A 14,314-nucleotide genomic window follows, 5' to 3' on the forward strand; every position below is an offset into this window, starting at 1 on the left:
CTGAAAAGAGGGAGGACACATTGAGGTCACCAGATGTACACTGCATGCCCAAGGATGTGCCTGACAAAATGCAGCATATATCTTTTCTGTAGGACCCGAAATAGATCTCATAATACAGTCAATACAAAACCTTAATTCTTGTCCTCAGTCCAGAAAGTTTGGTGATAGTTTTCTTGACTGGAGAAAAACAGCCCGTAGCGTGAGACTTCCTAAAGGTGAAGATGAGTTCAAGCCAAACTTCCCTTGCTCTGGGTTTGAATATGAAGTCCAGTGGGTGAACAGACCGTCTTTTTGTCTGCTGTGCACTTTTGAAATCGCAGCGCAGTTCCTCAGTCCCGACTTCCCTTTTATTTAATACTCCCCATGACTGACTGCACTCTCTTTAAACTCGCTGTAACCTTTCCCCTCAGTGAACTTCTCCATTTCAAGATTCTTATCAAGGCTGAACCGCCAGTAACCTCTTGATTTCCTCTGATTGCTGAAGCAGCGGCACACATAAAGGAGCGAGTCACAAGTTTAAGCTGAGGTCAAGGTGTAAAACTTGACAATCGGCTATGTGTCTGAGGCTTCTCTCTTTGATTTCCTGACCTCAGTATGAGGCCAAAAGGATGTGAGTGCTGCACACTAGGCCACCAATGACTCAACTAGAGGCCAAGGACTCGGAAGTCCCACAACAGGCATTTCATAGTTAAGAGGCCTCCCAAAAACTATTTCCTGGCGTTACAGATGTGTGTTCTCCAACAAACAACTTAATGACTGCACTTAATGTGTTCGGCGTACATGGGAACACACGAGCTGTTTAGAACACCAACTACTATTGTGCATAGATTTGAGTGGTAATGAGCTACTTTCATGTTGGGTGCTTTGTTTATTCACATGGAGGTCATACAGAGCTAGCACTTGTCACCAGTTGTCATGGTGATTGGTGTGATAAATATGCTCACAGATGTTCAATCACCCTCTCCCCATACAAGTGTTTGAACTTTGAGCACATGGTCTGACCTCACATGTTATGTAAACACACACGCACGCGCGCGCACACACACACACACACACACACTGTAATTAGCATTTTATGGGTGGCATGGCCCCATTTGGAGTGTCATAACGAAAGAATATGTTAATGAAAATGCTAAAATACCACTTCTCCGCCGAATGTATCTGCACTCTGCCTCGGTGTGATGTTACTGCAGTGCCTGGATGAGTGTACACATACATGAGAGCAGCGCCTCCAGTCAGACAACAATAAAGAGGTTAAAGCAAACACCTGGGGAAACTCCTGCTCCGAGAAAAGGAGGTCAGATTGGTTTATTTTCCCAACCTTATACCGGGTCCCCCGGTGGGGCCTTTGCTTTTGAAGATGTACCTCTTTGTGAAGTCTGTTCCTTAACCCCCTGGGTCATGACCTTTTGGCCCCCTTCCTCGCCCTGACCTGGCTGATCCTGTTTCCCGGGACAGGATCAACTGTTGGCCTGCAGCTGTGGCAGCTTCTCCTCCTCCTCCTCCTCCTCCTCCTCCTCCTCCTCCTCCTCCCCCCCCCCCCCCCCCCCCACACACACACACACACACACACACACACACACACACACAAAACCACGCACCACCAGCACCATCCGCCTCCCCCCCCTCCCCAGCATTACACTGAGGCCATTCTTCTAATGTTTTGTGTATATATGACAAGTGGCAACATGGCTTAAGTCCCTTCTTTCCTTTTATGCCTGATAGCCTCTTGACCCCTACTGCTTCCCATGGCCTCCTTGTCTACGTACATGAAGAGGTAATTAGTCCTGACAAATAAGCTTGATGTGCAGACAGGTTGGAAACATTATTGGGTATTGGGTGTAAAGTACAAGAGTAAAGTACAAGAATTTACTGTTGTTTTTTGTTTTGTTTTTTTAGTCGCTAACATCAACAGCAGCTATTTTGAAACACTTCCTTATTGGTGGCCATGTGCAAGCATGTAAACAGAGCCAATGCAATATTCATGATGAGCGAGAGTCCCCACGGACGTCCACAGTTCAGCCTGTCAGCTCGAGGGATCTTGGCTGACACTGAAAGAACATGGATGATATTTGCCATGTCGGATAAGCACAAGGGTAAATGTTTTACAAACTGGCCAGGGAGAACTAGCAATGTCAATCCCCTGTCTGCCTAACTCCACAGTGGAAGCATTCTCTTGTTAAGTCCTCTCAAAGAAAGTCTCTTTCACTAATCTGAAGGGTTTGATTCCTGAAGATAGAAGCAAATCCCCTCTGCGCTCAATGATGTTTTCTGAGGTGATTAATCTCGCTCTCTGACCTGACTCTGACCTTAACTCACTCTCAGTTTACACCTAGAGCGGGCTCCACTCACAGCTATCGCTTGAAATTCTAACACTTGCATGTAGAGAATGTCTTCTTCAGGAAATGTATTTACCACCAACTTCCTGCATGTTCACTCACAAATAATGACGCTGCGTTCGATCTGCATGGGTCATGAACTTTCCAAGTAAACATTTCTCGAAATCCCCGCTAGAATGAGAAAGGTCAGTTCAGTGTCAACTAGTCTGGCTGAGACCAGCTTGGGATGTGAACTTTTTGCTGCGGGGGCTAAGGGCCATTAAGGACGAAGCATGCCAAATTTGACTCTGTTGAGTTTGTGCTCTGATGTTCCACGCAGTGTGAAGTCAGACAGAAAAAAAAAATAATAGCGCTGCATCTGCCCTTCAGAGGGGATTTTAGTTACATCTTTGAAAAGAATGTTAGGCGCTCTTACCAAGTCTGATGATGGGAAGCAGTACTTAAAAGAGCAATGTAACTGGACGATATGACGAGGGGACAGAAATATGTTATTTTGATACTGTTCAGTATGTTGTCATGATAAACAGCAGTACTGGGTCATATTTGCAATCCTTATGATCAGGCAGTGCTCATATTTAATTTATTGGCTGAGATCTTCACTATGCTAGCAGCATGGCTCGTTGACTTTCTGTCAGTCAGCACACCCCTTTGTCCCAAACTGAAATATCTCAACAAATATTGGATGGATTAGCATGAAATTTGGTTCAGACACTCTCTTCCCACGCAGAATTATAGATTTTATTTAGCACAGATGATTGTCAATATGATTATAGATAAAATCAGATGATTACATCATGCAAAAAATAATAGAAGAAACACAAAAACAGTAAATATTTATTGAACATAATTTGAAGAAATAGTTCCAAAGTGCCAAATATCAACAGAAGACACACAAACTAAATCAACAGGCAGTAATTTGAATGGTAATGATTAAATGTGCAAAAGAAAATCTAAAAAAGAAAATAAATCAGGTGAAACAACTTTGGTGATTCCTCTGACCTTTCATGTAGCGCCCTCGTCAGGTCAAAATGTAAATTTGTCCGACACTTAATGATCAAATACTTGCAAAACTTTAATCACTCTACTTTTTGATTGATGCTAATTTGGCAAACATAAGCATGCTTACACTCTTGAGTGAGATGGTGTACATGCCTAACACTAAACCTGCTAAACATCAGCATGTTAGCTTCGTCATCCTTGAGCATGTCACCAGGCTTTTGTTGGCATTTAGCTCGAAACACGGATGTGCTGAATGTAGGCTACAGCCTCTCACAGCCGCTATGACTGCAGGCCCTGTCATCGGTCATGATGATGAACAGTTAGATTTCGGTGCGTTTCATCCTACAAATTATTTCAAGTATGATCTTTTGGAACTTTCCCAATGATCTGGAGTGACTGTCGAATGGATAATACATTGAAAATGAATATTATTGAAAATATCATATAAATCAAGTAAGATGTGAAGCATAATCTCAGTCATGAAGAAGATGTTTTCTCCCTTTCTCATAAACCCTGTGGTATAGACAAACTCTGGCTTGTGTGGTGGTGGTGGTGGTGGAGGTGGTGGAGGTAGTGTGAACAGTATTCAGACACTTTTCCTTTCTCTGTAAAAGTAGCAAAGTTCACCGTGAAAAACACCACCGCAAGTAATGTTCTGAAAATGTAAAACCTTACTAAGAGCAATATTATGTAACTAACTTCTTACCTTGAAATAACAGTTTCTAAATAATTTTGATGGTACAGTGTCTTGTGATAAGGGTAAATATTGTCTCACTCCAATCCTCCCATCACTATGTAACTTCAGTGAGAGGGCAGCATCACAGTGTTACATAAATGTTTACTTCACCGGCCAGGTTTATAGTTATAGCAATGAGTTGATGAGTCTGACAGATTGTTACAGACCTGAGATTTCTATTAATGACAGTGGTGTTGCACTCAGAAACTGTGGGGGGGTGGGAAATAATTGTCCCTGTCGGTGTTTTGCTATTGCCGTCGTTGTCTTTTAAATGCATTTTTAGATCTGTAACTGTTTTTATTTGCTTGTTTTGGCTTGTCATTTTACTGCGCTTTCAATGCGGTTTTAAAATGTTCTTAATGTCTCCTTTCTAATGTATTTCTATGCTCCTGTAAAACCCTTTGAAATGCCTTGTGTCTGAATGGTGCTATATAAATAAACTTGTCTTGTATTTAATACGGTATATGTTTTTAATTTTACTGCTGCATCACATTTTCCAGGTTTTTGAACCATAGTTTTTATCTTATTAAGTAGAATATATATACATGTATAAATATATATATATGTATATATATATATATATATATATATATACATATATATATATTGTAGAGTTTATATTGTAGACTCTATATATATGTACTAAGCGCAACGAAAATACACCCCACCGCCCTAAACTTGAATATACATTGTATTTCATTACTGAATGGGGCTGACTGGTGACTAGTGTTGAATAGAAATCTTGAAAATGGCTGAAATCCTCTGAAACAAATATCTTGTCAGGATGGGCTACACCCAGCCACGACAGGGCTTAACTACTTCATTCTTTACACTGTCATAAAATCAATGCTCATATTGCAGTCAGAGGCAACGAACAGCGGAAGGAAAAGGACACAATCAGTGTTGTTTATAATTAAATGAACTATGTATTACTGCTGCCACAACTGTTTCCAACTAGATGCATTAATATGTGTTCCCGACTGTTACCCTCGCTGTGCTGTGGGTGAGTCTCAGGCACACGGAGTTCATAGCTCCACATAGTATCACATATTAACATCTGTGATAGGTAGACATCCGTGTCAGTATTTGATATTAAATATAAGGGTCGGTGGGTAAAAGCTCTGTGTGGCGCTGTAATTTCCCCTGACCGCCAAACACACTGAGGCTTATCTCGCTTATATGAAGACCGAGACCTCATATACAGTCCCTTATTTTAGTCCCAAGAAAAATTGCTTTCAGGTGACACATCAGTTTTTTATAGTTCATGTTTTATGACGGATAAATATCCTGCTGGGGAGCTATACATTTGTCAGCAGAGGTGAAAATGTCTTCTGGGGTTCGCTGCGAGAAAGGGGCTGAGTTTGATTGATGCATTGATCGACTGGCTACTTTTCTCCAGGAAAGCAACCGCCGCAGATGCAGTGGTTGTGATCCATGTGGGCCTGCATGATGGTTTCTTCTTCTACATAAACTAACCTTTTAGCAGAAATAATGTTGTTGAAATGACGTGTAATTGGATACTAGTGTTGAGATTTACCAATTAAAAAATTGAAGAGACTGGACTCGGGCAGCTTAAAGAAGAGATCTTAACAATTAGATCAATTTACACAGTGACTGTGCCAACTCATTTGGACTTAAAACCATTTATGTGATAGACTACACTCGTTAAAAGAAAAAAAAAAATCACAACTCAATTTCTTATAGTGAACGGCACAATGGTCTGTTCCAGAGCGTGTGGATGATAACGGATGATGCTTTGTCAGCCATATTCAGAGTCATGTAATTGCCGCAAGCCCTTAGTTAATAAAAAAAAATTGCTTCAGTCACAATAACTCTACAGTATCCATCTGCAGCCTTGGAGCCTGGCCTGTCTCTAAAACCCCCGGTGGGGCAGAACGTGGACAGTGAGTAAAACCTGGCAAGTGCACAAACAGACTCAAGAGGGCAGCACAGAGGAGATGACCATGGACACGATTCAAGACTTTGCTTCCAAAACATTGTTGCAATATAATGTGTATGCAGAGTGGGTGTGCATGGAGCCAACCTGGTCTTATTTTAGCGACAGGCTGCGCGCCGTGATTGGTGACATCTGCTAAAAAAAAAGGGAGAGAATCCGGGGGGATACTCTTAAAATATCTTCATCCATTCATTTCCTATATCTGTTTATTCTTTTTAAGGATCCCAGGAATGTGGACGTCAAGGTGAAATGTGCACCAAGCGAAATTAAGTCATGGTCAAATGACAAGTAAAGCATAAAGCAATATATTTCTCTGTTTTATTCAGTGTGGCTAATGGCGTCACACAACGGGCAAGTAGATGTCCGGAGACATCCGAAAGCTCCACATCTAAGATACCTTTGAAAATGTAATATCACAATTGAACCTCAATGTAAAGTCCAAATAGCTAAATTCAGGAAACATGTAGGATCTGCATGCTAAAAGGTGAGACATTGAAACTCATCAGTTGTTTCAATGCAACAGGATACAATCTGTGTACAACACATTTATTATATTAACAACCACGGCCATTTTTCTCTGTTGTTAATAGAAATGCATTAAATCATTCATATTACAAACACCACCTTTGCAACAAAAACAGTTTGTCTCATGATTTTGATACCACTGATTAATTGTTACATTCAAAGCTATCTGCGATGGATGAGTGAATGAGAGGCAGAGAGAGCAGGAGGAGGTTTTAAATGTCCTGGTGTGAGTGAAGCTATTATCATACAGCCCTCGGGCTCACTTTCAGGATTCGTTTTGATCTCCAACAAACAAGTCTGAGCTCTTTATATCAGCTTGTCAGCCAAAGATCCATTCAGACTGCAGCGGCTACCGTTTGACTTTGCCAATTGATTCATCAACTTATTTTTTGATTGGTTTCCTGACAGCCTCCCAGATTCCCTGACTGATAGCTCTTACCTCCTGCCTTGAGCTCCACTGAGGATGTGTCTGCACAGACAAGGAAGGCCATTTTAAGAGGCGTGCCGGCTGCTTGAGGTAACCTTCATGCACTCTGGTGGTGGGTCAATATTTCAGCATGCTGCACATAGAAGTATAAAATATTAATTAAGGTGCAGCGTTGTAAATTGGGGGAGACTTTGTGATTTATAATGCTACTTGATTTAACAAGTGCAATCATTTTCATCATTCATTTCCTTTTGCACATTCCTGCTGCTAATGCGTTGAGTCTGTCATTATGCAAGCTGGCGCTCCAAAGGAGGATGTTGCCATCTGCTGGACAGAGGCTGGATGACAGTGTAACGTTTAGCAGCTAATGTCTGTGCTGAAAAAAAATGAAGACATTAAGACTGTGGAAAAATGTGTTTTGATATCAACAATATATTTTTGCATATCAATCAGATGGAACACAGCAGGACTTGGTTTTAATATCCTTCTTCTGTATATGCTACGAATGTATGTCCTCAATGCTGATGAAACCTCCCCTCATAACGTCCCTGTTGTTGTTGTTGTTGCTGCAAAATCCTGCCCCCAATAACACAACAAAGTTCTGACTATTCCCATTAATATTTATATGTGCTAGTTAGATGACACAGTTCATGTTAACAAAGCATGCTGACTGCTTCGGTTATAACTATTACAACAATGCTATTCCTGAACATCTAAAGGATGACCCAGTTCTTTGCGAGAGGACTGCTCTCTTCCAACTCGCGCTGAATTAATCACAGCTGACAGACTTGAATGCCCACTGTTTGGATGTTGGTGTTATTTCATCTGTCTGAATAATCAGGCCACAAATTGGACGGCTGAATTTAGCCCCTTTGTCCACAAATGACTCAAACCTGTGCTGCTTAACCAGCGAACCCTCATGTCAGACTCCAGACTCCAGCGCGTACAGTGCGCTGTCGACAGGGACTGTGATGATTCCGGTGATCACACGCTGTGAAGCTGGTAGAGGTCAAGAGCTCTCTATAAATCGGGCACACTCAAAATTTGGTGAACTTGGTTCAGTCGGTGGTTCAGATGTACGTACTGATCCTGCTTTTAACCTAGTGATTGCCAATACCATATTATATTCAGTTTTCATATTCAAACAATGATGGCCCAAAATGTTGTAATAGACTATTTAAAAGGCTTTCAAGCACATAGATGTTACTCATGTCGAGGTTGAGAATGAAATGTACGTTAGTGTTATCATTTCTTCCTTCTGAAAGGTTATCCAATGCACTGAGAGGAACCTTAGATGAGTTTGTGAAAGAGTGTATGTTTTGACTGCAGTTGGAGTATATCGAGGTGAATATGCTCATTAAGCTTTTGTCTTTGCAAAAGTATCCTCTTTGTGTTTTTCTCACTTTTCTTTTCTGGTTTGTTTTGATTGTTTAATCTGTTTATACGTGTTCATGCTGTGACAGCAGTAAAAGATGTGGGTGCTTATTTAATTTGACTAGGTGTGTTCGCTGCTCTCCTGATGTGATCTGTCTTGCTGTTTAAAAAATACATAAAAATCTGAAAGAATGTTGCCTTATTCTAGATAATTCACCTTCTATTATAATACGCTCAAAATATTTTTTTTTAAATTGGCAGATGTGCGCACTTGTTTGAAGAAAATGAGACTTTTATGATTTAATAATTGACACAAATTACTTGGTCAAATTAAGATTTTTGTGTGCACCATGCAAAACTTGAATCTGCAAAGTAATACAAGCTTGACATGTAGTGGAGTATAAAAATGTCCTCTGAAATGTTTTTAAAAACTCAAAACTCAAAACTAAACATAGGAATAGTACTAGATGCTTTGGTTCTTTCCAGCACTGCTGTTAAATTGTTGCCAAAAATGATCAGGAGTGCTGTTATTGAAGCTGTGGAGGTAATGTGTGTTTGCATTGATACCTTATTCAATAATAGTGGAGTGGACGTTCCAAAAGTTTGCACTATTGTTATAGCACCTCCTGCAGGTCAGATGATAGTTCTAACCTAAAAGGAGCTGAAGATAAGGAGCAGGAGGGAAACAGTTGAGCAGTTGTGGTTATACTGAAGGATGCATGCTGTTGGGTTGTGGAAGACTTTATCTACCTCAAGCAAAACTACACTGAACAAACAAGCGCAACATAAGAGATAACAGCAGCAGGGCAAAATAAATCATTTCTAAGCTTGATAACCAAGCACTGAAGTATTTCACAGGTGAAATGTAATGAAATGAAACCATCATCCCTGAAGCAGATGCTTTTCATGAAATGGCTTTATGTGTAAAGAAGGGAATTACATCAGAAACTAATACTCTGCAACCCCTTAGTACAGCACCATTTCCTCTCTGTTCTACTCACTGCTGTCATGTCACATAATGGAGTAATGGCGTGGCCTTAGTCTCACCTGACAGTGACTGACAGTTCTTATGTGAAATCATCAAACCATTAAATCATTCTGTAAATTGTAAAATCAAGCAAAAACCAGTTGCGTTTAATTCCAATTACACTCACATGACTTAACTTGACTTAAATGTTGATTTTTCTAATATTGAGTTATTAATGCTGAGTTATTGAATTGATCTACATCTCTGTGAGATGTAGATCCAACCAATCATACTATGAACTACATTGTAGTTCATAGTATGATTGGTTGGATCATTTACAGTGAAGATAGGCTTGACTTACCAGAAAAGGCTGAATACGAAACAAGCAATGTAATTATGTGGAGTAAATATGCAGATTTAGACGCAGATCATTTCCTCAACTTCCTTGTCTGTAAAACAGTATTCACACTCAGCCACTTGTAAAATCTAAATGATTTACATGTACTTATAAATACATGCAATACAAATATTTGTTATATATATGTTTGATTCTCATTGTTTCCACTGCACTCAAACATGCCAAAGCAGTATCTATCCATAGCTAGACAAACTATTACTTGCACAGTCAAATATCCAATCTTTATTAATTTCTAAATATTATAAAACCATTATAAAAAAAACTATTTACAATACTTTTATACAAAACTGAGATTTGTATGCATATGGTGGAAGTTGGAAATAGAATATTCCGATTCTGATTCTGAATATGGTTATTATTTCTGTTCCTTTCTTTAAAGGGGCCATATGTAGTTTTGGATAGAAATTCAGACTGGAAATTTTAATATTTACAATATTAATGAGGTAATAAAGGGCAGTTGTGGTTCAGGGGTAGAGCCAGTGTCTTTTTATCTGAAGGTCGCTGGTTCGATTCTGCATGTCAAAGTGTCCTTGGGCAAGATACTGAACCCAAAACTGCTCCTTATGCGCTTGTTGGCACCTTGCATTTCAGCCACCGCCATCAGTTTATGAATATATGTATGAATTACTGTGAGTTGCTTTGCACTAAAGTATCTGCTAAGTACCATAAATGGAATAATACAACCACAGAAATATATATTTTTTTCCATTACTGAATAAACAGGCTGTTTCTATCAGTCACAAATATCTTAGTCTTCTGATTAAAATGGCTGACCCAAAATGACATAGTGCACCTTTAAAAGGATGTATGAGTATTACAGCATATATACATATCCAGGACAGAAACACCAGGGAATAACACACTAATACAAGTCAAAAAATGGAACAGTACAAAAGATTACACACATGAAATATTAAAAGTACTAAAGAGCCTACATTTGCACATTATAAAATGTTGAAAAGGGGCTTTCATCTTTTTGTATTAATGTTAAGAATTGTACTATTTTTTAATAACGTGGGTGCTTAGATGTGTTCATGGTCTGGTCGTGAACGTCAAACAATACATGTTCACAACATAACGGAATCCAAGAAGGACGTGGATATAAATAACGCCTCAGATATCAGGCTAAACTATCCGTATTATTATTTTTTATCCACGATTTCCAAAAATCTGAGCCGTGACGTAAGGTGCATTTCAAACAGACGTGAGTAATCGACCCCAGATCTCAGTGAAGCCAGAGCAATGTTTTCATGCCTGCTGACGACCTGCGCCCATGGCGCCCGTAATGTCGCTGATTAAGGAGGGGACATCATAACATCGTGTTTTACGTCGCTTTAGTAGAAATAATCACGTGCGTTTTGCTACCCCTGGTTTAAAGTTAATTAATTTCATCTCTAAACCCGCCATGACCGTGGAGCAGAATGTCCTCCAGCAGCATTCTCAGAAGGTAAGCTTACAGAAGCTAACTTGATGGCTAGCTAACTTTAGCCTAACTGTATAGCTACATAGTTTTAGGGCTTAAAGTACTCACCGACCCGGCTAATCAGCACATCAGTTAGTTACATCAACCTCGAATTGTCGTTTTATTTGGCATCCGTTGGTAAGGTATCGTTTTTAAATAGCAAGTATATTTGTTTGGGCTTGGCCTACCGTTATGCTCGCGCTAAGCGTTATCCAATATTTTGCTAACTATTAGCATTGTTAGCTAACGGTCCTACGTAAAGTTAAGGTAAAGCTTAGCGTCGTCTATGTTCCGTTAAGTTATGTAACGTTTACGATAGCTAGCATTTCATACCTATTGATATGGGCGATGCTTCCTTTGGTAACGTTAGCATCTTGGGCTGACTGTGGCGTCAAATGAAATAAACAAGGCCAAGTGACAGTGACAGATTTAGCTTGAACGTAATCGTTACTCTCGGCAACTTCGTAATATTTAGTAAGCACATTAACGTATATATTGTTTTATATTAACTGGGCATTTTTCTGAAGACATTTGATAATGTAAGTTACCAACAACCATAATGTTTAGTTCTAAGTAGATACTGCGTATTTGTGTGTGCAAATGTTCCCTGGGTTACGCATAGCGTATCTGATATCTTTGTTTACAAAGTATGGCCAGCGGCGAGTGTGGAAGCACAGCCGAGCCTTGATGCTTGGCGGAGATGGAGGAGCCAGATAGCAAGCCAAGTGTGTAATGGTTTCGTTATCGAGAAGGCACATTTACTGGATTACATTCAAGCATATGCTCGGTCTGTGAAAGTGCATGAAGGGGCGATTTCTGTTGCTTGGACTGGTAGTTACGGGATTCTGTGACCACCAAACCCAGCTTTGCATAGCTCTGGTTAGTTATGTAACCACTTGAGCGATGCTGCTAAAACGTAGGTAAGATGTTTGCTCCGCCAGTCCGAATACAAAGAAATGATCATTTTGCATAAGGTTTATGTAACAAAGCCATGTTTTACCTTACTGCATACAAGACAGTGCCCCTGTTCTGCAACATAGTCCTTTTGTGTTGAACCACATCTGACGTAGCTCACTTATCTAAAAGACATGAGATAGTAGTGTGAGGTGAATATCGGATGGGGTGGTGACAGTCAGACAGACGTCAGTTGACAATTTAAAACTAGCGGTGTAACACAACCCCTATTATGCAGTCTGACCTTTTCAGGGCTGAAATGAAACCATGATTAATAACAGTGACAGCAAAGACGGGCTTACAACTTCCGTGCATTTTTTAACCCACTTTAGTCCACAAATTTTAATGTGAATATAGATAATCCTTCTTGTCTTTTAATAGCTTATTTTTTGTCATAGTCTTTACGAGAAAATGTTCAGATTTGATTTGTGTTGTCAGTGTGTGAGTGTGGTGGTATGTTATTATAGTTTATAGCATGTGAGCAGGTTGCAGTTAGGTTTTCATGTAGGTAGAGTGATGAGGTCATGTTGGAGGACTCCTACTTCTGTCTGTGCAATTTGTATTTGTTCGCAACTCCTTCACATGCTCGTTCAAAGCAGCCGTGAGAGGCTTGATAGTAGATTCACTGGGAATGCCCCCATCTGTAGCCTCAACGATGTTTCCTGTGCCATGCAAGGAATTATGTGGTGTTATTCACAAGCTGCCTAGTAATGGCTGATGACCAGTGTGACAAGCACTCATGCCAGACATGTCACATGAAGATGAGAAGTGTGTGTGTGTGTGTGTGTGTGTGTGTGTGTGTGTGTGTGTGTGTAACTGCTCTTGTGGTTGACTCGGCCCGAATCTGTCACAGGTGTAACTTCCCTCACACTTCACTGACGTCGCCATCCTCCGTGCCAACAAACCTGCATCCATCAGTCTGACAGTGACCAAAACACATCGTCATCTTCATGTTTACTTGTCTCCAGTGGTTGAAACATGGCGATATGTAAAAATGTTGTAAGTGCACGAGTTACAGTTCTATGAATGCAATTGTAATAGGGCTTTTTTGGAGCTGGAAAAACTACACTGACCTACTGTAATTGGAGGCCTTGGGATATAGGCTGTATTTTCTTTAGTGTTAATGTTCTAACACATAGTGGCCAAAATAGTTGGAAGAATTGAGAGAAAGGTATAAATAAGGCCTTACAGTAAGGTATTTGGTTAATTCCTATCTTTGTTTTATTCTACAAAATGTATTTCTTGTGAATTAGCCCTGATTGTCAGACTTCCACTGCAATTTTTGTCGTTCCTCACAATGAAATGTCAGGTACAGTATAGCAGCACCTCCACTATAAGTTTGGTATAAAACAGTAACATATTGTCATTTACCAGTCCATTGCTGTGAGCTAACTTGCTGCACAACTGTTAAGCACACTGTTAAATTATGTATCCTTGTCTCGTAAACTGTGAGCATGGTCACAGACAAATTGGGTTTAATGCATTATTTATGTGCTTTTACTCAAACAACACCATGAACTTTCTTTTCACCTGCTCCTGTGACTGTATGAAAAAACATTGCCCCTGGGGTTTAATAAAGCACTTTTGCTTTCGAAAGCCCACTGAAAATCATGTAGCTGATGGCAGGATTGGAGTCAGGTCTCAAACAAGGTGCAGAATAGTTTCCCCAGGGCTGAAAGAGTAAGAGTGTCTTACTTCAGGACACTACAGTAGGAATGATGCCTTTCTGATGTCTCTGTCTTGGTAGGCCTGTCATGATTAATACTTTGGTAAGACTTTATATTAACTGTCAACAGTAGTTAATAGTTATTTCACAGTTAACAAACAAGGAAATGCTTTATAAGTCATTTATGAATCGTAAATGGTTTATAAAGCATATGAATAGTAAATGGTTTATAAAGCATATGAATGGTAAATGGTTTATAAAGCATTTATTTATATTATTAACAGGGGAATAACTGAACTATTAAAGTTTAATTGACTATAGATTTACCAGTTATTAGTCATTATTATAACAATTTACCAATACTTTTGTTAAATAATAAATAATAAATTGTCTAAGCAATTTTATCGTAATTTTGGACACCAAGATAATGATGATAGAAATCGTTTAATTACATAAATCCTTATAAAGAGCAGTACACTTTTAATCCCTA

At 39.6% G+C, this 14,314-nt stretch overlaps 1 protein-coding gene across 6 annotated transcripts in view; it reads left to right on the forward strand.

The window, feature by feature from the left end:
- Nucleotides 1–10,809: 10,809 nt before the first annotated feature.
- The window catches only part of usp25 (ubiquitin specific peptidase 25), a 33,538-nt gene continuing 30,033 nt past the window's right edge, over nt 10,810–14,314 (forward strand). Inside the window, exons 1-2 of one of the 6 annotated variants that reach the window (XM_030438376.1) lie at nt 10,812–11,189; nt 13,012–13,157. In XM_030438376.1, coding sequence (XP_030294236.1) covers nt 13,137–13,157 — 21 coding nt within the window. In that variant the 5' untranslated portion in view covers nt 10,812–11,189; nt 13,012–13,136. Of the gene's footprint in view, nt 11,190–11,466; nt 11,744–13,011; nt 13,158–14,314 lie in introns of those variants that run through there. The other 5 variants (XM_030438375.1, XM_030438374.1, XM_030438377.1 and 2 more) reach the window with 5 other exon arrangements.

This window comes from Sparus aurata, chromosome 13 (genome assembly GCF_900880675.1).
Source record: "Sparus aurata chromosome 13, fSpaAur1.1, whole genome shotgun sequence".
NCBI lineage: Eukaryota > Metazoa > Chordata > Actinopteri > Spariformes > Sparidae > Sparus > Sparus aurata.